The sequence below is a fragment of the Urocitellus parryii genome, chromosome X, assembly GCF_045843805.1.
Source record: "Urocitellus parryii isolate mUroPar1 chromosome X, mUroPar1.hap1, whole genome shotgun sequence".
NCBI classification, from domain to species: domain Eukaryota; kingdom Metazoa; phylum Chordata; class Mammalia; order Rodentia; family Sciuridae; genus Urocitellus; species Urocitellus parryii.
The window spans coordinates 41713211-41740336 of NC_135547.1; the positions used below are offsets into that span (position 1 = coordinate 41713211).

Consider the following 27126-nt stretch of genomic DNA (forward strand, 5'->3'; position numbering starts at 1 on the left):
TGGGTTGAACTTAGGGGTACTTTACCACTGAGCTACATCACCAGCCCTTTTTTATTGTTTATTGTGAGACAGGGTCTCACTAAGTTGCTTAGGGCCTCGTCACTAAGTTGCTTAGGGCCTTGTCGCTAAGTTGCTGAGGTTGGCTTTGAACTTGTAATTCTCCTGCCTCAGCCTCCCAAGCCTCTGGGATTACAGGTGTGCACCACTGCACCCAGTTTATATCTACTTTTTTCATTAGGTAGTCCCTTTGTTGAGATATAGTGCAAAGAATGGGTGTGCTTTTTGTTTAGCTTCTCATTGGACCTTATTCACACCACCTCAGCAGAAATGGAACACTGACTCACTTACAGTGCCTCAGTGCACATGGTTGATGTGGAAATTCAACACCTCCCTTAGCTCCACTGACTTATTCTCCATGAAAGTGGTGTACTGCATCTGCATTGTAGCACTTCCTTGCTGATGTAAACTCTGGGTCCTGGAGCCCCCAGATCAAGGGGAAGTAGACTGACTCATATTACATAATTGATATAGGAGGAATCAGAATTTCAGCTTCTTATTGCACCCCACTGACATAAGGGGAAGGAAGAAGAAGGATGCCAGTTACTCAGCCTCATACCACTTCATTCAACATCATTGATGCTGTGTTGGCATGGAGACTTGGCTCTTAGTGTGTACTGCTGACACAAGTCTCATGGAAGAAGGGACAGATTGCTGATTAGCTTGGCTTTGCCCTGCCTTTTTCAGTCTTGCTTTTGCCAGAGGGTGTGGAGGTCAAGTTCCCCCTAAGCTTTGCTGACCTCACAGGTGATAGAAATTGGAGCCCTTACTATCCTCAAGTTGCATAGCTTATTCAGTCTTAATAAGGCCAGGTAGATGTAAATGTTAGGTTCCCTACTATGTCCCACTGACACCAAAGCAAGTGGTAAAGTCTAATAGTGACTAATCCTACTCACTATGCCACATTAAAGTCTTATTGTTGCTGGGTGGGGATTTAGATTTATCTTGCTATATTGGATCCCACCAAAAGTGGGTGGTAAATTGGGACTCTGTCTGTCTGCTTTTGCCAGACAGGGATTTGCCAGTTACCCTCTTACTGAGCCCAGCAGAGGAATCAGAGCATGACCTTGCATTTCTTCTCAGTGGATCAAAGATCTCAGCTGGATAATCAGCCTTTTTGATACCACTTGGCAGGGGAGTTGGAGTTTGTCATGGTTCCATCTGGTATGGATGGATACACATTCTTTCATGAATTCTACTCAAGATATGGAATGGGTTACTTTGACTAAGAGCTAGGGAGAAAGAGTCCTATTTCCCTGGCCACACCCACCCAGAAAGGAGCTTCATCTTGCTGAGCTGGATGAGGAAAGAGAGATCACATTGTGGTACAGACTTTCACTTTTCTTATTGTGATTTTGCATATTTCTTAATAAACCTTTATCTTGCTGTATCCCCTTAGGATAATTTCCAGAGATTTCAAATGGTTGTTGTTAAGTCATCCTTACCTTTTATGTTTTTTTGTTGGGGAGCAGGTATGAGAAAGTTCTCACATGCTAACTGCTTCTCTAGACTTCTTGTGCTGTTTTTAAAATATGGTCATAAATATGATAATATGATCATTCTGCTTTCTTTCATTTATTTAGTTCAATAGTAACTCCAGTGATGACATATGGTCAGTTGGATGGTCTGATAAACAAGTGGAGTCTTGAGCTAGAGGATCAAGAAAAGTATTTTCTTCGTCAGGCCACTCGAGTCAATGCTTGGGACTGCACATTGATAGAGAATGCTGAGGAGGTAAGAAGATATTCTCATTAATCTACCTGCATTGTGCAAATTTTTTCAGACGAACACAAGAGAATAGATTTATGTTTTATGGTTAATTTTGTGTTGCAATGTTGGCAAGCAGCTTAAAAATATTTTCCTTAGGTAATAAGTGCCCTGAATTAGGGAATGTTTTATATTTAAAATGTATATGAGAAAGTTAATATTGCACTGATGTTATTGAGTAAATTCAAATATTCTATTTTCTTCTTATTTCTCTTTAAAGATTTCTATTTTACATGGAGAAGTGGAAAAAGTGAAACTGGATCAGAAAAGGTAGAACCTTACATTTCTTTGGTTGAGGAACAAAAAACTATCTTTTTGTTCAGATTTTCCCCTTGTTGTAGTTTATTGATATTTATTTTGTTATTCTAAGTTCCTTTCATTGATTCTTCTATTGACTTGTTTTATTCAGATTGGAGCAAGAATTAGATTTTATCCTGTCACAGCAGAGGGAACTAGAAGATCTTTTGACTCCTTTAGAGAAGACTGTGAAGGACCAAAGCGAGTCTGTTTATCTGCAGCATGAAGATAAAGAATATGAGAGGATGTAAGTAACTGAATAAAGGTTGAGGAATGGGGAAGAAGTTACCTACTATGAGAGTGTTCCATAAAGCAGGGAAAAATTGAATCAGAAGGCGGAGGTTAAGTATTAGTAGAAAAGGAGATGTTCTTACAGTTGACCTTTATCAAGTTGTTTGACTATTTTGTGGGTTATTTTTTTTTCAAAAGCTCGAAAATGAAGAAATCATTTTGGCAATTTTGTTTTATAGCATTCTGTACACTGTTATTAATCTCAACCTAATGTATGCCCACTGTAAAGTTTATATTTGTCAAGTTTGTTCTTAAATTAGAAATATAAATTTTATGTGTGTGGTGTCATAGTATTATAGAATATTTATGGTCTCCTATTATACTGACTCATCTAAACCTAATGTTCATGCAATTGCTTTAGTGATGAATTATTTGCTATTTTAAAGGCAAATTTGTTAAACTGGGGGTAAACTATATGAGTTTCAAAAATGGAATGATTTTTGTCAATGTCTCAGGGTAGGTATATTTACTGTACTATTTAGTCTTTACCTTCTGTCAGTTCATTGCCAGTGTTACAGAGTAACTTTATCTCTGGAACTGAGATTTAGTAATCAGTCCAATTTAAAGAGTGTAAGGAGACTTTGAATGAATGTACTATACAATCTAAATTGATACTATTTTATTGATGGCTTATTAGTGAGTTAAGACAGAGGTGCTTTTGTTCAGGCTGCCCTTGAACTCCTGGGCTCAAGTGATACTCCTGCATCAGCCTCTGAATAGCTCAGATTATAGGTGCATGCTACTGCACCCAGCTAAGCTCATTTTTAAAAGGCTTTCAAGTTGACTTTTTTTGTAGGGACATTAAATGTGGTAAGTACAGCTAATTTGTACTGACCCTAATTCTATTTCTTCTTTTGTATTTCAGCCTTTGTTGATCAATCCTTTCTCTCTCCCCCACCTATCTCCCTTTCCCTTCCTTCCTTCCTTCCTTCCTTCCTTCCTTCCTTCCTTCCTGTATTCTGTGTATTCTCTTTTTTTTAAAACAGTTACATTTTTGTTCATAAGATCTTAAGATCTTAACTGTACTTTGAAGAAATATTTGTAACATTAATTCCTAATTGCTCTTTTGTAGTCATATTTATATTGTGATAAAAATTTCACCATAAGCCTCAACAATTTAGGCAGTCTATAAGTACTTTCACACAGAAGGGCCAGATGGTTACCAGTAAATCTAATTGAGTCTTTAATTTTTAAAGACATTAAAGTGGAAAATTATCTGGCCACTTTAATTCTTGTAAACATTTATTGGCTAGGTTAAGTGTGGGTTTGTGTGTGTGGGTGTAGTAAATAATTTGGATGGAAATATTGATAATGTAGGCCACTAATCAATTTGTCTTGAACTTAGATTTATCTACTGCCGCAGTCTGGCTGGGCATGATTCAGGAGCCACTTGTCAAAAGAAACGAACTTTATTTTTAGAACCACACACGCCAAACAAAATAGCTCCTCAGGAAAAACCCTCAGAGCCCAAATGCCACCACCGGCTTCCCACAAGCCTCTCCCACAAAAACACAAGCCTCTCCCACTCCCACAATCTTCCTGCTCTTGAGGCCGATTGGCTGGGTCGCGTGGGCGGGGCCAAAGAAGTCCCCCAATGAGCAGCTCCATGGTCTGAAAGGGCAGGGAAACAGCCCAGTGAGCATCACCGCAGAGGAGCCAATGAGCTAGATGTTGCTGGGGCCGCTGTGAGCCAATCATCAGCTGGCAGTCTGAAAGGGCAGGGAAACAGCTCAATGAGCATCTCCAATGAGCATCACCACAGAGGAGCCAATCAGCTAGATGTTGCTGGGGCCACTGTGAGCCAATCATCAGCTGGCAGCTGGAAGTTTGCTGGGGCCCCTTCGGCTGTGGCTCTCAACATCTCCCCCTCTCTGTTTAAACAACAAGCATGTGGCTTAGGGACCGTGCCTGCCTTAGGTTGTCCAATAGTACATATGGTCCTTACCCGTTATCAGATGAGCTGACTTCAAGGCGTCAGCCTCCTGTCTTAGGTTGGTACCATTGTAATTGGATCTTACCCGTCACTGACTACCGGTCCAGTATACAGCCACACCTGTGGAGAGGTACCGGCGGGGGGTGAGGTTCTTTGCCTCACCTCTGTTGGCCCCCAAATTTTAGCTGAACGATCATGACAAGCAGAAGGGAGGAAGATACACCAAGCCAATTGACGGCTCCTTTTGGAAAATTTGTACCACCGATGACATCATCAGCAAAAATACCCCAACACTACCACAAGTCGCTGCACCAACAGATAGTTCACAATGCATACAAGTGAGTTCACAATGCATACAAGTGACACATAGTTTAGGCAAGTTCTAGTGCCAGATGAAGATAGGAATTCTGGCAATAATGACTAAAGAAAAAATTATGTAACATTCCAGAAGGCACTAAAAGAAAACAATTTTCTTAACAATTTACATTATCTTGAAGAGAATTATTAAATATAATGAAAAGGAAAGGTGAAAGTAAACAAGCAGATCTGTTAACCTCCTTTTTTGTTCACATATTAAAACAATCCTCAACAGTTGTTTACCCAATTTAAATTAAACCATTTAAATCACGTGAATAAAAAAAAATATTTGGATCCATTTTTTCATGAGCGCTCATCATATATGATATATGGACATACGTACATTCAAACATATAACACAAAACACAAGTGTGCACACATAATATAATACATACAACACATAACATAATAGTAAAGGCCTTATAACTTTTTACAGGTGAAATCTCCATTGCAATGTTTAAAAACTCTATAGTCCAAACATAGAACTGATCAGCAAAACATTAACCTAGGTCTGTATGAGCTCAAAAAACAAAATAGAACTTCATGATATGGGAAAGGGCAATAATAAAATAGATATTGAAAAAAAAAGCATCCTGGTTCTGTTGCAGATTTAAGAATAGCCAAACTGGAGTTTTGGATATCAGCTGTTATGGATTTGAGCCAAATCATCTTCTTTTTGGTCTGTAGAAATCGCTTTAGTTAATCTCTCTGGAATCCAAATCGGCTGCTGTTCTCCCTGTGGAAACACACAAACAGGCCCCCGACTCCAGACAATCACTGGGTCAGGACCTTTCCATTGTCCTGTCAGAATATCCTTCCAAAGTACCTTGGGCTTATGTACATTCTTTGGACACATATGCCTTTCCGCAGCACTAAGTCCTGATGAATCCAAATTTAAAAAGTTTAGAGTAAAAAGGGTTATTTTAAGTTTATCTTTGGGGAATATATACCCCTTCCCAATTCTGTCTTTTTGCTTTAATAAGTACATTTTAATAGTTTGATGAGTTCTTTCAACTATGCCTTGTCCCTGTGGATTGTATGGGATTCCTGTTATATGAGTAATGCCAAATGATGAACAAAATTGTTTAAAAGAGATAGAAGTATAACCAGGGGCATTATCTGTTTTTAACTGTTTTGGAACGCCCACAGTGGCAAAATTTTGTAAGCAATGAGCTATAACATCTTTAGTTTTTTTCTCCGGCATGAAGGGAGCCCATCAAAAATCCAGAAGAAGTATCAACTGTAACATGCAAATATTTTAATTTCCAAATTCTGGCAAGTGTGTGACGTCCATCTGCCAAATATGGTTAGGTATCAATCCTCTAGGATTGATTTCAAAATTAACTTGTGGTAAAAAGGTCACACAATTTTGACATTGTTTTATTATTTGTCTAGCTTGTTCCTTAGTTATTTTAAAATGCTTTTGTAAAGTATTAGCATTGACATGGAACCTTTTATGAAAATTTATAGCTTCTTCTAGTGTAGAGAAAATATGTATGTTATGTGTAGTTTTATCTGCTAAATCATTGCCCAAACTAAGGGCTCCAGGCAATCCTGTATGTGCCCTGATATGTCCTATAAAGAATGGATCTTTTCTGTCCCAGATTAGACTTTGTATAGTGGAAAGCAAAGAGAAAACAGTAGAGGAAGGGGAAATCCTACCAGCATCTTCAAGGGATACTATAGCATTAACTATATACTAACTATCAGAAAATAAATTAAATACAGAATCTTTAAACATCACAAAAGCTTGTAATACTGCATTAAGATCTAAATTTTGAGCTGATTGTTTGGGTACTAAAAATGTAAAAGTTTGATCAGGTGTAACTATTGCTGCTGTACTATTATTTGACCCATCAGTGAATATATTTGGAGCATTCATGATAGGTGTTTTTCTTGTCATCTTTGGAAAAATTACAGGATATGATGACCAAAAAGACAATAAAAGATTAGATGGTAAGTGGTTATCAAATGAAACATTAGATTTGCACATGATTATTGCCCAAGTATTTAACTCCTTAGCTAATTCATCAATTTGATTCATAGTATATGGAGTAATAATTTTATTGGGAGAAATTCCAAACACTCCCTTTGCTGTTTTTATTCCTTTGAGTATTAATTGTCCTATAGCCTCAGGATACCTAGAAAGAATAGTGTTAGGAAAATAAGATAAATGTATCCATAATAATGGACCTTCTTGCCAAAATACTCCTGTAGGAATATTTTTTGTTGGTAGTACAATAAATAATAAAGGCAAACTTATATCAATTCTATCCAAATGCATATTTTCCATATATGTTTCAATGATTTTTAATGCCTTTCTTGCTTCAGGCGTTAACATTCGGGGTGAATTTGGATCTGATGGACCTTTTAGGATATCAAATAAAGGTCCCAACTCTCCTGTTGGTATACCTAGATAAGGCCTTATCCAATTTATGTCTCCTAATAACTTTTGAAAGTCGTTAAGTGATTTGAGTTGATCTACTCGTATTTGAATTTTTGGTGGACGGACCATGGTTGAGGATAATAGAACTCCTAAATAATTAATTGGAAAATTTAATTGTACTTTATCTATTGCTATCTCTAGATTATAATTTTTTAATAAGTTTGTAAGTGTGGCATAACATTCTAGCAATGTGTTTTTAGCCTTGTGTGCTAATAATACATCATCCATATAGTGAAATATTTGTAGTTCAGGATTTTGATTTCTAAGTGGCTGGATTACTTTGTTAACATAAATTTGACACATAGTTGGGCTGTTAGCCATCCCTTGAGGGAGTACTTTCCATTCATATCTCTGATCAGGACCTTCATGATTTAGTGCAGGGATAGTAAATGCAAAACGTGGACTATCCTCAGGATGAATTGGAATTGAATAAAAACAATCTTTAATATCTATAACTAAAACATACCAAGTTTTTGGCAAAGCAGACAATTGAGGAATCCCCGATTGAGCAGGTCCCATAATAACCATCTCATTATTAATGGCTCTTAAATCTTGCAATAATCTCCATTTACCAGATTTCTTTTTGATGACAAAAATGGGAGTATTATGGGGAGATACAGAAGGTTGTATATGTCCTTCCACTAATTGTTGTTTGACCAGATCATGGGCTGCTTGTATCTTTTCTTTAGTCAGGGGCCACTGAGGAACCCATACTGGTCTTTCTGATTTCCAAGTAATTTTTATTGTTTCAGTGGCCCTTTCTGAAAATCCAACCCATGTCTGTCTGTTCCTTGATCTATTTGTATTGGTGCTGCTATACCTTGTTCTTGTTTTTCTAATCTTTTTCCTTTCCTAAAACCTTGTCTAGTCATAATAGTGGGTGCATATTGGTTGATGGTATTTGTCAATGTCAAACCTAATTGATCTAGGACATCTCGTCCCCATAAATTTACGGGAAGATGATCCAATAATATGGCTGTATAGTTCCTTCACATCCTTCAGGATCCTTCCAATCTAATACTATTGCACTTCTATGGGGATTAGTCGCCACTCCTAGGCCTCGAAGCGTTTGAGTGGCTTGTTGTAATGGCCAATGTTTTGGCCATTCTTGACGAGAGATGATGCTAAGGTCTGCACCTGTATCCAGTAGCCCATTAAATTCATGTCCTTGAATATTTAGTTTTAACATGGGGCGAGAATCTAAATTTAAAGAAAGCATAGCCCAATCTACACCTGTGGAGCCTAATCCCTTGGAACCTCTTTCTACAGCACAACTGGAAAATTTATCATGTAGGCTTGGTATTATTAGTAACTGTGCTATTCTATCTCCTGGTGAAATTACTGATATACCCTTTGGAGAACTGGCTATAATTTTTATTTCACCTTCATAATCGGGATCAATTACCCCAGGACTTATCATAAGTCCTTTTAGAGTAGAAGAGCTGCGTCCCAATAATAAGCCTACTGTTCCTTTGGGAAGAGGTCCTTTTACCCCTGTGGGAATGATTTGAACTCCCATCTCTGGAGTTAGTACTGCTCTGGCGGAGGTGCAGATGTCCAACCCTGTGCTCCCTCTGGTTTGTCTGATGAGGGAACTGATGGACAATGTGTCCTGGGCACTACCCTGATGGGGTTGCTGGGTTCCTCCAGTGCTCCGTATATTTGTGGTTTTGGGCTCCGGAGCATTGGGGCCCCCTGTCCATTTTTTGGCAATGGAGCCAGATGCCTTTCTCCACAATATCGTGGATAAACACCTGGTCCTTGTTCGTTTTTTGATAATGGAGTACCCTCTATGGTGGTTTGAGAATGGCATTCATTAGCCCAATGTCTCCCTCTACGGCATTGTGGGCAAATACCTGGTATTCTACTCCTTTGATACCTAGTTTTGTTAAACCCTCCTCCTAGGGGCAATTCCTTTTAAAATGTCCTGTTTGTTCACAATTGTAGCATGTTCTTGGCCTGGCATCTAAAGCCTGTTTTACTGCAGCTGCCACAATTTGCCCTTGTTCATTAATGTCTCTGGCATCTAAAGCCTGTTTTACTGCAGCTGCCACGACTTGCTCTTGTTCATTAATGTCTCTACATAATTTAATATATGTGTTTATATCTTCATGTTTCCATGGTCTAATGATATCTCTGCACCAACGATTTGCTTGGTCATCAGCCAGTTGTTTTATTAATGGCATTGCTTGTTCTGTATTCCCCAAAACTCTGGTAGCTGTTTGAATAAGCCTATCTACAAATTCAGCGTAAGGTTCATTAGCCCCTTGTATTACCTTAGATAATTGACCTTGTAAACCTCCATGTCCTTGTAAAGTCTTCCATGCCCTAACCGCCTCTACAGCAATTTGTGAGTATACGCCAGGATCATATGCAATTTGTTGCTGCTGATCCTCATAAGGTCCCTTTCCTACCAACATATGTAGATTTCTCTGAAGATAACCAGCTGCTGCATTTTGCCTAGCCGTCTCCTTGCAAAATTACTCATTGGCAAACCTTCCATAACAGGTATTGACCTCCATTTCGCACAGCTTTACACATATTAGCCCAATCTGCTGGCATCATGTTCAAGTTGTTAATGGATTTGACCAAGTTTACAGTGAAGGGTGCTTGAGGACCATAGGTTGTTACAGCCTCTTTTAGCTGCTTCACTGTTTTGAAATTTAAAGCATGGTAAATTCACTGCCCTCCTATCTCAAATACAGGGCATGTTAATACTTGAGATCCTGTCTCAGGAGCCCAACTATCAACTGCGGGGGTTGGGGGCCTTCCAGCATATGGAGGTGGCGCTGTTGGTTGGACACTTATGCCCTCTGATAGAAAGGTGTTATTAGCAGTCTCCTGTTGTTACTTTTCCCCTGATGGCTTTTTCTGCTCTAAACTTCCTTCCTCTGTTTGACTAGCTTGAAAGACCTTCTCTTTTACTTGAATCTTTTCCTCTTTCTCACTAACTTGAGAGACCTTCTCTTTTACTTGAATCAATATGTCTTCCTCTGCCTTTGTCTGAATTGAAGGCTTTGGACTAAGCAAACCAGATATGAATGTCCACAATGGCAATGTGCCAACTGGCAGAGTCCCTGGGTTGTTCTTTTCTATTCTTTTTAAATCTTCACCATGATGGTTCCATTGTGATATATTTAACAACTCCTCCTTAAAAAGCCATGGGCTACATTTTTGTATTGTTTCTAAGTATGCCCTGACTGCTCTTGATTTTACTGGGATGCCTCCTTCCTCTAACAGTTTACTTAACACTCTTTCGGTTTGTTTTTTACTAATTTCTGATCCCGTATTTCTACTATAATACAACCCAACAAGATGACGCCAAACAAAACCGAGACAGAATGAAATAAAAATGGAACAACACAAAATCATTATAGCCTTTCTATCCTCCTGACATGTGCATCCGTCCTTTCTCCCTATCTGTTCCTCAGACGTAAATAGTTTTTCCTCAGATGTGAGCGGTTTTTCTTCCGTCTCACTCATCTCCAGGGACAGGCAACTTAAAACAAAAATGAAGCAAAACCAAAGAGGAATCTTAAAATGGCTACTCATCCTCTTGCCCTGCCCTCAGGGGCGAGCAGTTTACTTACCTCAGTCACTCCCCGTGCGAGCCACCAAATGCCGCAGTCTGGCTGGGCAGGATTCAGGAGCCACTTGTCAAAAGAAACGAACTTTATTTTTAGAACCACACGCCAAACAAAAAAGCTCCTCAGGAAAAACCCTCAGAGCCCAAATGCCACCACCAGCTCTACCTTTATAATTATAAAGCTTATTTCACAAAATAGCTTTTGTTGCCTGGTGGAATATATTTATATAAAGTTTTACCTTGGACATCTATGTATTTATGACCATTGAAGAAATCTCAGCATTTGAAATTTGCTAAACACTAACTTGTTTTGGATATCTAAATGTCCTATAGATGTATTTTGTCATTAAAAAGAGTTCCTCTGAGACTGGGGATATAGCCCAGTGGTACAGCATTTGCCTAGCATGCATGAGGCTCTGGGTTCAAACCCCAGTACTGGAAAAAAAGGAAGAAAAAGAAAAAGAGTTCCTTTGCTCACCAGAGCATTAGCAAGATGGTACATAGGTGAAATTAAAATAATGGCAATGCAGCTAAAAGCTTTTACTTTTAAAATCTACATAAAATAGGATGGTGAACATTATATCCTTGAAAAATATGCCATTGGTCATAACTGATACCCGCTGAGAAGGTAGGGAAATTGAGTCAAATCTAGTTGACAGTATTATCTTTGTATGTAAATAACAGTAGATATGGGGACAACATTTCATGTTAATTTATTTACCTGCCTTTGCAGTTACAAATTAGCAGAAACTATAGATGCTCAGCTGAAACGAATGTCCCAAGATCTCAAGGACATTACTGGTCACCTGAATACATTTGGAAATCCTGCTGCCACTACTGATCGGGTATGTTTTTTGCTTTATATATCTAGACAGTCAAAATGTAGTATGAAATTACCATTCTATGGATTTTTTTAGTTAGTCACTGTCTGTCCTCCATAACAGAGCTTTTTATTTTTATTTTTTTTGATGCATAGACATATGAGGCACTTGGTTTTGGTTAGTGGGACAGGAGATATTTAGAAGCAGAGATGATTATGATTTTTTTTTGTGGTTATTCCTAGGAAGGTGAAAAAAATTACTCTTTACTCTTGATATTTTTAGGGTTTTCTCCTTTGTATGCATAATTAAATATGTTTCCCTGTACTTACTTTTCTGTTCACTTATTTATCATCTGGTTTATTCTTTTTACATATGTATTTATGTTCTCATATAAATGTGAATAGATAAGTTCAAGTCTCTTAGACATTCAGGCAATCCTTAATTTATGAGTAGGTAATATCTTTAAAATCTGGTGAGTTAACTGTTGAGACTTAACATATATTTATTCATTGAAAATTTGGTAAATGTGGTCATTAGGTTTCTACCTGCCCCATAATGTAAATGTATTATATCATGTGAAAATAAAGCTGAGGCTTCAGTTAGAATAGACATGCTGTGAATTCATTAGGTGTTAAGAAAGAAGTGTATTACTTGATTTTTCTATATTTTCATTAAAGAGCTTATTTCCTCTGCTTTCTTCATTGTCTTAGCAGCTAAATAGAGTCCTCTTTTTCCTATTCTCACTCCATGGCAGTAAGAGGAATCATATATTGTGGGAGTTCCTATTATATTTTCTATCAGCTAATTATAACTAGCAGTAGAGCCAAGGTCTGGGTAGATGAGAATGAATGACATATGTACAAGTAGTGATTATTCTTTAGTAAGTTCTTTTTCCAATTATATATATAGACCACTCTTAATCCACATACATATTACTCGCTTTTTAATCATAAAGAGCATGTTATAGTTGAGAAAGCATTAGAATTTTGTTTAAGTCATTTAATCTCTCTGGGTCTGGGTTTCTTCTTTTGCAAAATGTCAAGGATAGAATAAATGTTCTTTAAGTCCCTTCTAGCTATGAAAATTATGCCATTCTCTACTCAGGTGGATTTAAAGTTGAACGAAGACAAATATGAATCAGTCAGGAATTACCCATGCTGACATCTCCCTATGTTCACACAAATGATCAAACATTAACAAAGTAGTTTTTGTTCTAATGAAATATTAGATCACCATTGTGATTCCAAAATTCAAAATTGTTTTGTTGTAATAAAATTTTGATGCATAAATAAATACATGTAGATTTAGACATGAAGCAGAGCTGGTGTCTAGTCCCTCTGTTGATTTAATATGAGAAGAATGTTCTCAGCAGAACAAGTAAAAGGTTACTGTAATCTTATCTTCATTGTTTTTCTCAACTAAGCCCAATATTGCTTTATTTTATTCTAGTAATAGTGAATCATTGAGTCTTTTTGGTTTTGGTGTTCCTAGCAGAGGTGATTGGGATGTTTAGTATGAATGAGTTAAAGCTTAATTACTGCTTAAGGGCAGGACAAAAGAAGCAATAGATCTTCAACAACTCATCCCTTTTTTCCTTCCTGTTCATAAATCATCAGACAGGAAGCAGAAAAAACACTAAAAACACTTCTGAACAATAATATTACTGAAAATAATTGATTGTATACATCAACAAAGCTTTGTTATATTGGGCCACATATTAGGGTATAAAAATAGCAACTATTTTCCTATTCACAGTGAGGGAATTAACCTGTTTTTATTTCCCTTTTATTTGGCAGGGGTGGAAGGAAGGGGGTATGGTAGTAATGGGAGAGACCACCTAATATTTAATTAAAGTTTTTATTAAACAAATCCATATTATTCTCTTATTCAGTTATATTTTCTCATAAAATCCTTGAAGGAAATTAAATCACATATATTACTAGTAACCTGCTATTATATTGGTGTATTTCTTCTTAGTCACTTTGCTATGCTGGTTCTTTTTTTGAAAACAACACTGGAAATATACCATATAGATTTTTGCTTTCTGTCTTTATTTAATCTTGTTTCATGGTGCTTTCCCAAAGTTGTAATAGTTTTATCAGAGGAGAGTTTACCATAATATATCTAGTCATTTCTTAATTGGTATAGATATTTTTACAATTTGGGGTCAATATAAAACAGCCCTGTACTGACCACTTATATTTAGATTTGATTATTTTCTCTGGCTACACTCCTGGAAATATATACAATATGCTGATTCAAAAGGTATGATTATTTAAACTTTTGATATATGTTATAAAATTGTATATTTTAAAAGGTTGAGCCAATTTACATTACTATTGGCTATATATTAATGTATGTATTTTTCCCACATATAAATTGAGCATTCCTAATGTGCAAATTTGAAATCTTAAATGCTTCAAAATCAAAACTTTTGAGTGCTGACATGCCAACACAAGTGAAAAATTCCACACCTGACCTCATGGATGGGTCACAATCAAAATAAATGCATAGCTAGACCGGGGATGTAGCTCAGTGGTAGAGTGCTTGTCTAGTGTGCATAACACCCTCAGTTTGATCTCTAGCAGTGCAAACAAACAAGCAAATAAAACACAGGCATAATAAATTATTGTGTAAAGTTATCTTTAGGCTACGTGTATGAGGTATATATGAAACATAATGTTTTTAGACTTGGATCTATCTCCACGATATCACATTGTATAATATGCAGAGCTTTCACAATTAAAAAAAAAATCAAGTGCTTAAAACACTTAGGGCCCCAAACATTTTGGATAATAGATATTTAATCTGTACTTGGCAATTAAGTACACATTTAAAAAATACTGATTTGATTGATAAATGTTGCTTTTTAAATTTTTATATGAATTTATTTTCTTATGAAATGTCTCTTAATGTTCTTTATTTTTATGCTGTAGTAGTCACTTTCTTATTGAATTGTAGGAGTCTCATTCCTGACAGTTAAAAAAAGTAAATGCATTGTACTAATATGTAAAAGTAATGAACATTTTAAATATGAAATAGCAAAAGAAACAAAAATTCATTAATATTTAGTCTATTCTCAGTCCATGTCTTACCAGAAAAAATAAAAATCACTTCCTAATTTCAATTTACTTATTTTTTTGTTGACCACATCTGAATAATCATAATCTAAAAGTATTGGATGTATTTTTAGCTCCAGCACATCTGCAAAATTCTGAATGCTCATCTGGACTCTCTGCAGTGGATTAATCAGAATTCAGGTGGGAGTTTATTCATATACCAGGTTCTATTTATTATAATGTGTTATAAGTCATGGTGTGTGCTCCATGACCATACTCACATAATACCTCAGTTTTAGGGGTGTTGCTTAACTCATGCCTACCATTAGTTCTGAAGAATTATCTGGAAATTAATGAAAATACAAGGTGGACAGGAATGAGATGTAGGGTATTGGGATAGAATCAGGACTTCTCTGAAGTATACCTTTTGTTCAGTTTTTGATTTGGGAACCATATAAATATTTTATATACTAAAAATTATAATTAAGCCAAAATTAACTGGAAGAAAGACAAATACTAACATGGAATATACATTAAAACTAAACAAAGGTACGTAACTGTAACAATCACTCAATTCAGATAACTTTTGAACATAGTATTCTTGGTAGTGTATTCTTAATATGATATTACCTGAAAAGACCTGCAGAGAAATCTTAAACTTTCTTAATGGAGCTAGGCACGGTGGTGTATGCCTGTAATCCCAGTGACTGGGGAACGTGAGGCAGGAGGATTGCAAGTTGAAGGCCATCTTCAGCAATTTAGTAAGGCTCTAAGCAATTTAGCAAGACCTTGTCTCAAAAATAAATAAATGAAAAGGACTGGGAATATAGCTTAGTGGTAAAGCACCACTGGATTCAATCTACAGTATTGCAAACAAACAAACAAACAAAAAAACAAAAGAAACCTTTCTTAATAGATTTATTGTTAAAAAATTATGATACCAATGTTGCTACCATTTTATGTATATGGTAGAATAAAGCAAATGTGTGTGTGTGTGTGTATAACTGATAATAAAAATTAGTGTCTTCATTAAAATATAAAAGAGATACTAGTATCTTTCTTTCCTTTTATATTTGTATTATAAATTTGAATTGTAAATATTCTTATTCCTTTGTTCTATATACAGACAGGGCCTAGAAGCAATGAAAGACACCTCAGTAGTAATGGGCATACCCAGTACCTAGCTCTTGGTTTCTAAATACCATTCCCACTAAAAGGAATCAATCTTTTTGGTTAACTATCTGATCTCAGGCAAGGAAAGTACAGGGTGAGTTTCGGACTTTTTGTTCAAGAAAGCAAACATTGTTAAATGACTAATGAGGTTATATCAGGATACAAGATTGTACTTCAAGGGATTCCTGCTGACACATTAGTATATTTAAACATGAAAAAGAATAACAAAAGTAATAGATTATAATATGTTACCATGAGTTCCCAATGATAATCCAAAAAGAGAGAGAGAAATAAGAAGTAAAGGAGAATGTCTTTATAAAAGTATGCCAACCAATAATTATAGAAGAAATGATAGAATTCAGAAACCATCATTAAATCAGCAGAACACTTTTATTTTATTAAGTTCACCTTGATCTTGAATATCCTGTTTCATGTATAAAATATTTCAACTGTCAGTCATTTCTTGGCAGAAAAGTAGGCTAGCAGGAAGTGGACCAGATACAGACTGCAAGTTACTGAGTTAATTTAAAAAAACAGTTTTATTGATGCATAATTTATATTCCATAAAACTCAGCATTTTAGTTGTACAATTTAGTGAGGAAAAAAATCACCACTTTGCAGCACAAGCATAACAGTTGATTTAGGCAAGGATCACCAATGGATGCTAAAACTATTGAATTCAAGATTGTTGGAGAATAGCATATGTATGTCTACTCAAAAATATCACTCTACAGGTTACTTAAAAATTACAAAATAAAATATATGCCTTTACAAGACCTTTGTGACATGTGCCACTTTAGTGAAGTGATCAAACTTGGCCTAACCAGTGGTGGGATAACTTGACATAATGTGCCTCTTGACTTGACATGATGAGAAGTATACAATATCACATATATAGGATTCTTACCAAAATGTTTAACCTTAATCTAATGCAAGAAAAAAAAATCAGACATTCTGTGTGTGAGACATTAAAAATATAATTGGCTTGGACTCTTTAAAATTCAAAACAAAAAAATTAAGGGGATGGTCTTAGATTAAACAGGCATAGGACTGGGTATATGGCTCAGTGGTAGAACACTTGCCTAATACATAGAAGGCCCTGGGTTTGATCCCAAGCACTGCCAGAGAGGGACAGACAGAGACATAGATATAACAATCAAGTGTACCATGTTAACCTATATGGACTATATATTGTATGATATTAAGGAATTGCTTATTTTCCTAGGTGTGATAGTTATGAATATGTAGGAAAATAACCTTTTTTCTTAGAAAATGCAGGCTACATTATTTAGAGAATTTTCATGTTTGTAGTGTACTTTCAAATTGTTCAGCCGAAACCATGTGTGAAGAGAAAGACATTTAGCAATTTGTGGCAAAATGGTATGAGCAGGTTAATCTTGGTAAAAGGTATTTAAGTGTGTGATTTTTGTTATTCTTTCAACTTTCCTACAAATTTAAAATCAAAATTTGGGGAGGTCATTTTTTAAAGACTTTGCCTAAATATAGAATATAATGAGGAATATGGAATATGATGGTAGGAATTGAGGTAAATGGGAACTAGTTAAACAATCAGAGTTATTATTTTCAAGATGTGGCCTTAAAATAATACTATTTTTCTTACTTGGAATTCTGGATTCCTCATTTTCTGCATGAATGGAAGTTAGCAGCAATGAACTTCTTCAGCTTCTTTCCCTTCCAGACATACTTACATCATTATTCATCTTTATGTCCTTCTCTCCTGTGTTAGAGAAATATATGTCTTATCCCTTTCTAAACTGTTTAGAATCATCAGAGGGAAGTTAAATAGTGTTAATATTCATTTGTGACCTGGTGAGGTTTCTGAGTCAGGTATAGGATTCAAGTCAAGGAGTTAACTCTTCATAGTTGTGCACTTATTTTTCACTTGGTCTCTATGAGTCTGTACCCTTGTTTTTAAAATGACAACTAACCTTTTAGATGTTTTGTAAGGATTAAAAGAAGAACCTTTGAATCTTGGCCTGTGGGTTGGTAGTCAGTGAATGGTAGTGGTAGAACTGGTTACTGGTTATCCAAATTTACTATGTATATGAGGTGGGGAAGACAGAAAAGAAAGGTTGTGGGGTTCAAAAAGTAACTGTTAAATTGGGTCTTGAGAAGATAGTTCCAGATAGACTATCATTAAAAATCACTTACCTAGAGAAGTTGTAAGAACAACTGTCATGTGGGGAAATGTCAATAACAGGAACACTAAGGAATGAAATTATACAAAATTTCCCTGTTACATGCTTTTCTCCATTGAACAGTGATTCTTGGGTAGAGCTGAGGGGGATGTCAAAAGGCAATTTGGATTATACAGAAAAATTGCAGTGATTTTTTTTTTCTCTTGGCAGGGGTCCTCTTTGTCATAAACGAAATCTCAAGGCTTTCAGCCAGTGTCTCCTTTATAAAATTAAGGTTGTTGGTATTGCAAGGGACTTACTTTATATAAATGAAGATATTGTGGCTCAGAGAAGTTGAATGGCTTCCTTAAGAACACACAGCAGGGGCTGGGGTTGTGGCTCAGTGGTAGAGTGCTTTCCTAGCACATGTGAGGCACTGGGTTTGATCCTCAGCACCACATAAAAATAAATAAGTAAAACAGAGGTTAAAAAAAGGAACATATTTATTTTGGGGGAAAAAAAACAGCAGGGCTGGGGATATAGCTTAATGGTGTTTGCCTAGTATGCATGAGGCCCTGGGTTTGATCCTCAGCACTGCAAAATAAGTAAATAAGTATAAATAACACTCCAATGTAGGCATTACTTGATACAAAAACAAAAACAAATCTTATTTGTGTACCTATCAGTAGAGGACAAAGGTTTTAAAAGTTTGATAGTACTTTGGGATATGAGTTTTGAGTATCTAGGTAAAATTCTCAGTCAAAACAGGTAACAAGAATAAGACAATGGAGAGTAATGATTACTGGGATTTGTTTTTTTGGCTAAAAATTCATTTGAGCTGAAGAGGCAACAAGAGTTTGTGTAGGTTCTTTACTGAGACAAGGAAGGTCATGCTGAAGAATGGGAAAAGGCTTGGTAATTCTTTTTTTGTTTTGGGTGGTGCTATAGATTGAACCCAGAGACATTTTTACCACTAAGCTACATACCCAGCCTTTTTTTTTTTTTTTTTTTTGAGACAGGTCTCCTTAAATGGCTCAGGCTGGCTTTGAACTTGTGATCTGCCTACCTCAGTCTCCTGAGTCCCTGGGATTATAGGGGTGTGTCACCATGCCAGGCAGCCTGGTAATTCTTGATACTGTATACTTTTTGTCATTCCCACTCAATGAGCCTTTCCTTTTCATATCAGGAAACTACATGATCAGGAAATGGAGCATGGCAGGGTTTAATTATACTAAGAGAGGTTTTTCTAGTTATTTTGTTTTGTTTTTTAATAGTTAATTGGATCATGTCTGCTGAAAGGGTCTATAGTCTGAAACTTTTAAGATCAGATAAATTAATTTATTCACATTGAGATAATATAGAAAAACTAATGAATATGTTATTTTGGCAATACATGCATATTTTGCTAAAGAGAAATCTTGTATATAAAGTCAAATCTTCATTTTAAAAGGTTTCTGGGAAATGTTTTTATGATTTAATATCTTTAATGTTGGCACAGATTTTTCATCATGAAACATCAACTGTTACACTAATAGAATTATATATTTAACTGAAAAATCAGCTCTTTAAAAGTGATTTTGATGTACATTACTAAGTGAAAGAAGCTAATGCCAAAAGGCTATATGCTGTATGAGTCCAACTTTGACATTCTGGAAAAAACAAAACTGTAGAAATATAAATTTGTATAAAGATCAATGGGGGTGGGGGAAGAATAGACAGAACATGGGAGATTTTTAGAACAGTGAAAATATTTTGTATGATGTACTATTATCAAGTCATGGATGCATGTCATTATACATTTGTCAAAGCCTACAGAATATTAATGCCCAAAGTGAACATTAGTGTAAACTATGGACTTTGGGTAATAATGATTTATTGATTAGGTTTATCAATTGTAACAAATGTACCACTCTGATGTAGGATATTGTTAGTAGGGGAGGTTGTACGTTTGTGGGGGCAAGGAGTATATGGAAAATCTCTGTACCTTCTGCTCAATATTGCAGTGAACCTAATAGTATGTGAAAATTAATTTTATTTAAAAGGAAATATAAAAATGATTTTGAAATTAAACATTACACGTTAAGTATATTACTTATTACACTGTCCAATCAACATTTAGAATATCTGTGAGCAAGTTATAGAGAACCAGGCCCCTTTCTTCCTTTACCTATATCAAGCAAGTACCAGTGATGGGACTGAGATAGAAAGGAGTCAGTCATTATTAAATTAAGGAATGTCTGAATATGTGTAGGTAATGACCAGTTTTCAGATTTGATATTTATCCATTGTTTGACAGTGTCTATACTTCTTTTCCTTATGTTTAGTATATGTCATTGGGAGTTAATAACAGACATAACCAAATACCAGTTCTGGCTTTTATATTTATTTGTAAAAAAATTACAGCATTATATTGAGGTATTCTTCACAGCAGTTCTGCAGTCACACATCTGTCTTCTGAGTTGGCAGTCAGTAAAAATACAGCAACTCCAGCTCTTCTGGGACCACTTATGACAGAGTTGGCAATCCATCTGAGCCTATTTGTTATTCATTTTTAGTATATGGCATTACTTCTCTCAAAGGGGAGAGGTGGAATAAAGAATAGGCATTTTCTGTTGCATCATATGCCAAACTATCATCCTATTTATTAATATTTATCAAACACCACAACAAAGAAATAGGCAGTGGGAAATCTTATACTGGTCATTGTTTGGAAGTTGGTAAGTATTTTCAATGCATTTCACTTTTTTCATGCAGTGTCCCAAAGCGTCAAGAATAAAATATATTTCATCCATAATTATTTTAGTCTCGTAGAATAGAACTGCATAATTATTTAGTAACTACTCACAACCTTGACAGTTATTTAGGGCAGAAAGAGTTACTCCTTAGAGTAACTAAAAATGTCATAAGAGATTTTATAATATTTCCAAAATACAGTCCCATTAGTTCTAGACTAGGTGTCTATGTTCACATTTTAAAAAAAGATATTTGTTTTAGTTGTAAGTATACACAATAACCTTTATTTATTTATTTTTTTTTATGTGGTGCCGAGGATCAAACCTAGAGCCTTATGTGTGCTAAGCGTTTTACCACTGAGCCACAATCCCAGCTCCAATGTTCACATTTTTTTTTCGCTTAAATCATTCATAATTGTCTACTGTGAATGATGTGACAAACTTACATAAAATGCCTTAGGATCATTTTACAGAACCAGCCTTGGGTGATATGTCATAATCATGCTTCATTTTTACTCAAGGTTGTATTTATTATTTGATGGGATTGTTTTAAATTAGATTTTTTGGTGTTTTTTATTTTCATGATTAAAAGCAAGAAAGGAAACTTTAATGATATGGCCACATTGGAAAAGCAAAGGGAGATCTGACACCTTGGCCTTGTTTTCCTGGTGCTGGTGTGAGCTTTTGGGTTTAAATGGATTGGGGCAGGGGGTAAGAGGTCTGCAACATGAACTAGCCTTGGTTAAACTGTGGTCTGGTTGTTCATTCTATTCTGGTTCTGGGACGAATTGGCTCCAGAGAAGTCCTGATAGATCACTTGAGGGACTGATTTCCACTTGCCTCTCAGGATGTTTCTTTTCTGTCTCTGTCTCTCTTTCTCTCTCTCTCCCCCTCTATATCTCTCTCTCCTTCCTTCTGTCTCTCCTTCCCTCTGTCTCTCCTTCCCTCTCTCTCCCTCTCTCCTTCTCCCTCTCCCTCCCTCTGTCTCCCTCTCCCTCTCTCCCTCCCTTCTTTCCTCTCTCTCCCTCCCTCCCCCCCTCTTCCTCCCTCCCTCCTTCCTCCCTCCCTTTCTCCCTCCCTCCCTCATGATCCTGGAAGAGGGTGATGACTGGAGATTTCTGTGCACCACTCCAGCAGTCCGAAACAGGATGCTGTAGTACTTTTTTCAAAGATAGTGGTCATGATGCAATTAGGAACACAAAATTTAAGCTGAGCAATAACTCAGTTTCCAAAGCATTGTTTGATTTTTTTTTTAAAGAAGCTTTGGTCCAGACTAGAAATGGTTTTAAAAATATTTTATTAATCGCTTTTAGCTCTCTCATCTGAAAAGCATCAAATGTTGAGACACGAAAAGATGCCTTTGAATTCCAATTGAAGTGTCTTTTTCCTCTTTCATCTTTTAGAATAGAATTTGATTTACTGATAAGGCTTCAATCAAAACTGGTTCATTTACTTCTTCCTTTTCTTAAATTCTTTGAGAAATCTTGGTGACATTAGTTGCTTGGTGAGGTCATTTTTTGTGTTCTGGAGTATAATGTTCTATTTCAAATACTTGAAAGTTGAATGCTCTTGATCTGCCAGAGGTGTGGCAGTAGCACAAAGACACCTCTGTTGTGAGGCTCACTTAATAGTGTCTCTTAAGCTCAACAGAGATACTTGCTTCTTCCCATTGCAGTTGATTGAAAAGTATTTCATGTTTAATGAGCACTTTTACTCATCTGTGCTCCCCTTTACAGACAAAATAGATTCATTGTCACACTTTGTCCCTTGATTCCAAAGAACTTCTTGTAGGTTAGATTAGGGTACTATGATTAGAATTAAGTGAGTCTTCAGTTTCTGTTAGGAAAGTGTGTGATGGTTAATATTCTCAGAGCTCCACTTCCCAAACTTCCTTTTCTATATGTAAATCCAGATTTGAAATACACTAAATACATCTGCAAAATTAGATTTCTCACTAATCCTACTTATGTACATTTTGTGCCCAAGTGAATTTCCTCAAGCTGGAGAGCCTCCCCAGATGAATTATATGTATCATAATTTAAATCACTACCAAATAGCAGAATTTATATTGTTTGTGGGAAAGACAGATTTTTCTGCAAAGCAATTTTCTTTCTTGTTGGTAACTAAAAAACTATTACACTGGAGCCTCGCACAGTGCTGTTTTGGGGCCCATGCTGAATGGCCATCTCAAAGATAAAATAACCTGAATACTATATCACCCACTAAACCTCCCCAGATGGGAGTCAGATAGGCTAGTGTCATTCTGAGAACTTCAGTGTTTGAAGGGACAACAAAGAGTGTTAAACTGTGGTGCCAGTTATTAGCTCAGCATAGTATTCTTTTATTTTATTTTGACTTTACAGACAAAATAGATTCATTGTCACATCATTATACATATTAATGATGTTTGATATTTAAATACATGCATACAGTGTATGATTTTTATTAAAAAATTTAACAGCATCTGACAAACAGGTACCCTGTAATAACAGAAGCACTGTTACATGAAAGTCTAAAGATAGAGGTCCTAGAATCAATTCTAATTAGTTTACGCCTTTGGAGAGTTATTTAACCTTGCATTTTTAATTATTGCTTTTTTCCAAGAGATTGTGGAAATCAAATGAAGTAGTCCTTGTAGGCATTTTGAAAGCTGAAGTGCAAACTGGGGTTGTAGCTCAGTGGCAGAGTGCTTGCCTATCAAGTGTGAGGCACTGGGTTTGATCCTCAGCACCACATATAATAAATAAAATAAAGGTATTATGTCAAAAAAGAGGAATCTACTTTTTAAAAAAGCTAAAGTACTTTATAATTGGAAGGTATTATTTTAGATGGAGGTCAAAACCACAGAGTAGTTGTGACTAAATTGGGAGCACCTACTATGTGATTAAGGCACTAGGTTACTTGGTGTATTAGGTATAAACATCAACAGTACCTCTGCCATGAACAGGTACACTGTGAAGGGGTAGGGTGTGGTAAAGGAAGGAAACAATCTTTAGTTTGTTTCAAGGGAAAGGAAGGATTTAAAGTGAGATTTGAACAATAAGTAATGTTGTCACAGAATGACTGAATGAAGACCATATCATTTTATTCTACTATCTTGACCCTCATCTCCCATTGTCTGCATCAAAGAATTCAAGATACTTTCACCATTTTTTGCATACCTTCTTCAAATGTGTTTTTTAGTTAATTTGTGTGAAGAGCAGGGCTGTACACAAGCAGAGTACCTTAATGTATCAATTGTAAGATTAGAATGTGAATTCTCATAACAGAAATGGGAGTTGTATTTCTCTCTAAGCACCATTTTTTTCCAATTGCACATTAGTTGCCACTAAGAACTCAATTATATTTATTGTTACTTTAATTTTAATAAACTGAGTGTCTTCTCAAAAGTAGTTATGACTAGTGGGAGGATACTGTTCTTCCTCCCTTCTTTTCTCTCTGTACACACCCATGTTCTTCATCTCTCTTTCTCTCTCTCTCTCCTTCCCTTTTAGGATGAGAAATGGACTTTGATTATATGAAATTCCTAAGTTTTAAAGGTTGTTTTAAAATATTAGCCTAACATAAGGCAGATTTTACAGAAGCTAAAATTATTAAAATATGTTATTGGTTTAGCAGACAGCAAGAAACAATGAAGGCGCATATATTTAAAGGCTGACAAATGGCCTACCCTGTCAAGCAGTTAAGAAAACAGATTTGATAAAATTGTTGCCTGATAGTTTTTTGGTAATATTGCTTGCATATTGAGTTGACACTTATAGAATATGTTAGTTTATGGTTTAGATATAAGGTATACCCTAAAAGCTCATGTGTGAGACAATGCAAGAATATTTAGAGGTGAAATGATTGAATTATGAGAACCTTAGCTTAATCGGCGTATTAATCCCCTGATAGGGATAGAGATTAATTGGATGGTAACTGTAGGCAGATAGAGTATGGCTGGCGGAGTGGGTCCTCCTACCTGGGTGCATACCTTTGGGGTATATATTTTGTCTTTGTGAGAATAGAAGCCTACCCTCTCTCTGTGTTTCCTGGTGTCATGTCCTGAGCCACTTTCCTCCACCACACCCTTCCACCATAATATCTGCCACATCTTGGGTCCAGAACAATGGAGCTATATATTTGGAGCACCTGTGAGCTCCAAATAACTTTTCCTCCTCTAATTGTTCTTGTCGGGTTTTTAGTCAATGCAGTGAAAAGCTGACTAAAACAGGAATCAAAACTTCATTTGTATATGTGTTGGTCATTTCTCAGATTAAAATTTTTATTGAGGTAATTGTAGATTCACATGTAATTATAAGACAACATAGAACTCCTTTCATTCTTTACCTTATTTTGCTCATTGAGAACACCTTACAAAACTGAGGTATGATTTCACAAACCTTGCCATTGTTACATCAACCATCATTCGTATATTTCTCCAGTTTTACTTGTATGTGTGTGTGTATATTTAATTTTCTAGTTTTTTAATGTGTAGGTTTTTATATCCATCACCATAGTCAAGATACAGAACAGTTCCATACATCCAAGTTTCTTCACATCCCCTTTTATCATGACATTTCCCCTACCACATCCCACTATCCCCAAATTCCTAACTCCTAGAAACCATGAATCTATTTTCTGCTCCTAATTTTTTATTTCATTTTGACATATTCTGTAAATAGACTTATATAGCATGTAACCTTTGGGGATTGGCCTTTGTTTTTTCATTTAGCGTAATTCCAGATTTATATGAGGGTTGGTGGGTATGGCTCAATGGTATAGCGCTTGCCTAACATGTGCAGGGTTCTTAGTTCTATCCCCATAACCACAAAACAAAGAATAAAATTCATCTGAGTTATCATATATATCAACAATTTGATCCTCTTTATTGCTAAGTAGTATTCCATGGCATGAGTATATCATAATTTATTTAACCATTTGTCTGTTGTAAGACATAAGGGCCATTTCTTGTTTGGGTATATTATGAGTCAAGCTGCTATAAACATTTATGTACAGCTGCTTATGTGAACATAAATTTTCATTTCTGTGAGATAAATGTTCAAGAGTATAATTTTTGGGTCATATGGCAGATGCATGCTTAGTATTATAAGAAACTATCACACTATTTCCAGAGCAGCTATACCATTTTACATTCTCCACATTAATGTATGTGTGATGCAGTTCGTGTCCTTATGAGTATTTGATCTTTTCACTATTTTTTAAATTTTAGCCCTGTGATAGATGTGTAGTGATGTCATTGCATTTTTAATTTGCATTTCCTTGATGTTTAATGATGTTGAACAACTTTTCCTGTGATTACTTGCCATCACTATATCCTCTTTATGGAAATGTTTGTTCATGTCTTTTGCCCATTTTAATTGTTTTTTTTTTCTTTAAGAGTTTTACGATTTGTTCTGGTATTCTGGATGCAAGTCTCTTGTCAGATTGGTGATTTGCAAAAGCTTTCTCCTAGTCTGTAGCTTATGTATTCATCTTCTGAACATGGTTGTTCACAGAACAAAAGTTTTTAAATTTAATGAAGTTCACTTTATTATTGTTTTTATTTTTAGGTATTACGCTTTTGGAATAAAGTCTATGAATGTTTTGCCTATTTTTTTATCCCCAAAATTTTTTTCTATGTTTAATTTTATAAGTTTTGTCATTTTACATATAAGACTGTAATCTGTTTTTATTTATTTTAAAATTTTAATTGTTCTTTTTAGATATACATGACAGTATATTTTAACATATTTACACAAACATGGAGTATATCTTATTCTAATTAGGATCCCAGTCTTGTGGTAGTACACGATGTGGAGATTCATTATGTTGTATTCATATTTGTATACAGGAAATTTGTGTTAGATTCATTCTGCTGTCTTTCCTATTTGTATCCTCCATCCCTTCTCTTCATTCCCGTTTGTTTAATCCGCTGAACTTCTGTCTGTCCCCCTTGTTTTTGTATTAGCATCCACATGTCAGAGAGAACATTCAACCTTTGTTTTTTTTTTTTTTTTTTTTTTTTTTGGAATTGACTTATTTCACTTAGCACGATAGTCTCCAGATCCTTCCATTTACTGGCATGTTATAACATCATTCTTTTTTATGACTGAGAATATTCCATTGTGTGTATATACCACAGTGAGATTTCATCTTACTCCAGTATAAATGCAAACAATCAAGAATACAAGTAACAGTAAATGTTGGCAAGGATGTGAGGAAAAGGGTACACTTATACATTACTAGTGGGACTGCAAATTGATACTACTACTCTGGAAAACAGTATGGAGATCCTCAGAAAACCTAGAATGGAACCACCATTTGACCCAGCTGTCTTACTCCTTGGTATATACCTAAAGGACTTAAAATCTGCATACTATAGTGACATGGTCACATCAATGTTATACCAGCTCAATTTACAATAGCCAAGCTATGGAACCAACTTAGATGCTCTTCAACAGATGAATGGATGAAGAAAGTGTTTCTA

General features: G+C 35.7%; 1 protein-coding gene across 3 annotated transcripts in view; it reads left to right on the forward strand.

Annotated features, from left to right (window-relative positions):
• Window positions 1-27126, forward strand: part of Nup62cl (nucleoporin 62 C-terminal like) — a 79234-nt gene that overhangs the window by 36724 nt on the left and 15384 nt on the right. For 2 of the 3 annotated variants that reach the window (XM_026402658.2, XM_077793845.1), the window contains 5 exons: window positions 1641-1791; window positions 2045-2094; window positions 2234-2368; window positions 11468-11579; window positions 14749-14815. In XM_026402658.2, coding sequence (XP_026258443.1) covers window positions 1641-1791; window positions 2045-2094; window positions 2234-2368; window positions 11468-11579; window positions 14749-14815 — 515 coding nt within the window. Of the gene's footprint in view, window positions 1-1640; window positions 1792-2044; window positions 2095-2233; window positions 2369-6622; window positions 6640-11467; window positions 11580-14748; window positions 14816-27126 lie in introns of those variants that run through there. The other variant, XM_077793846.1, reaches the window with a different exon arrangement.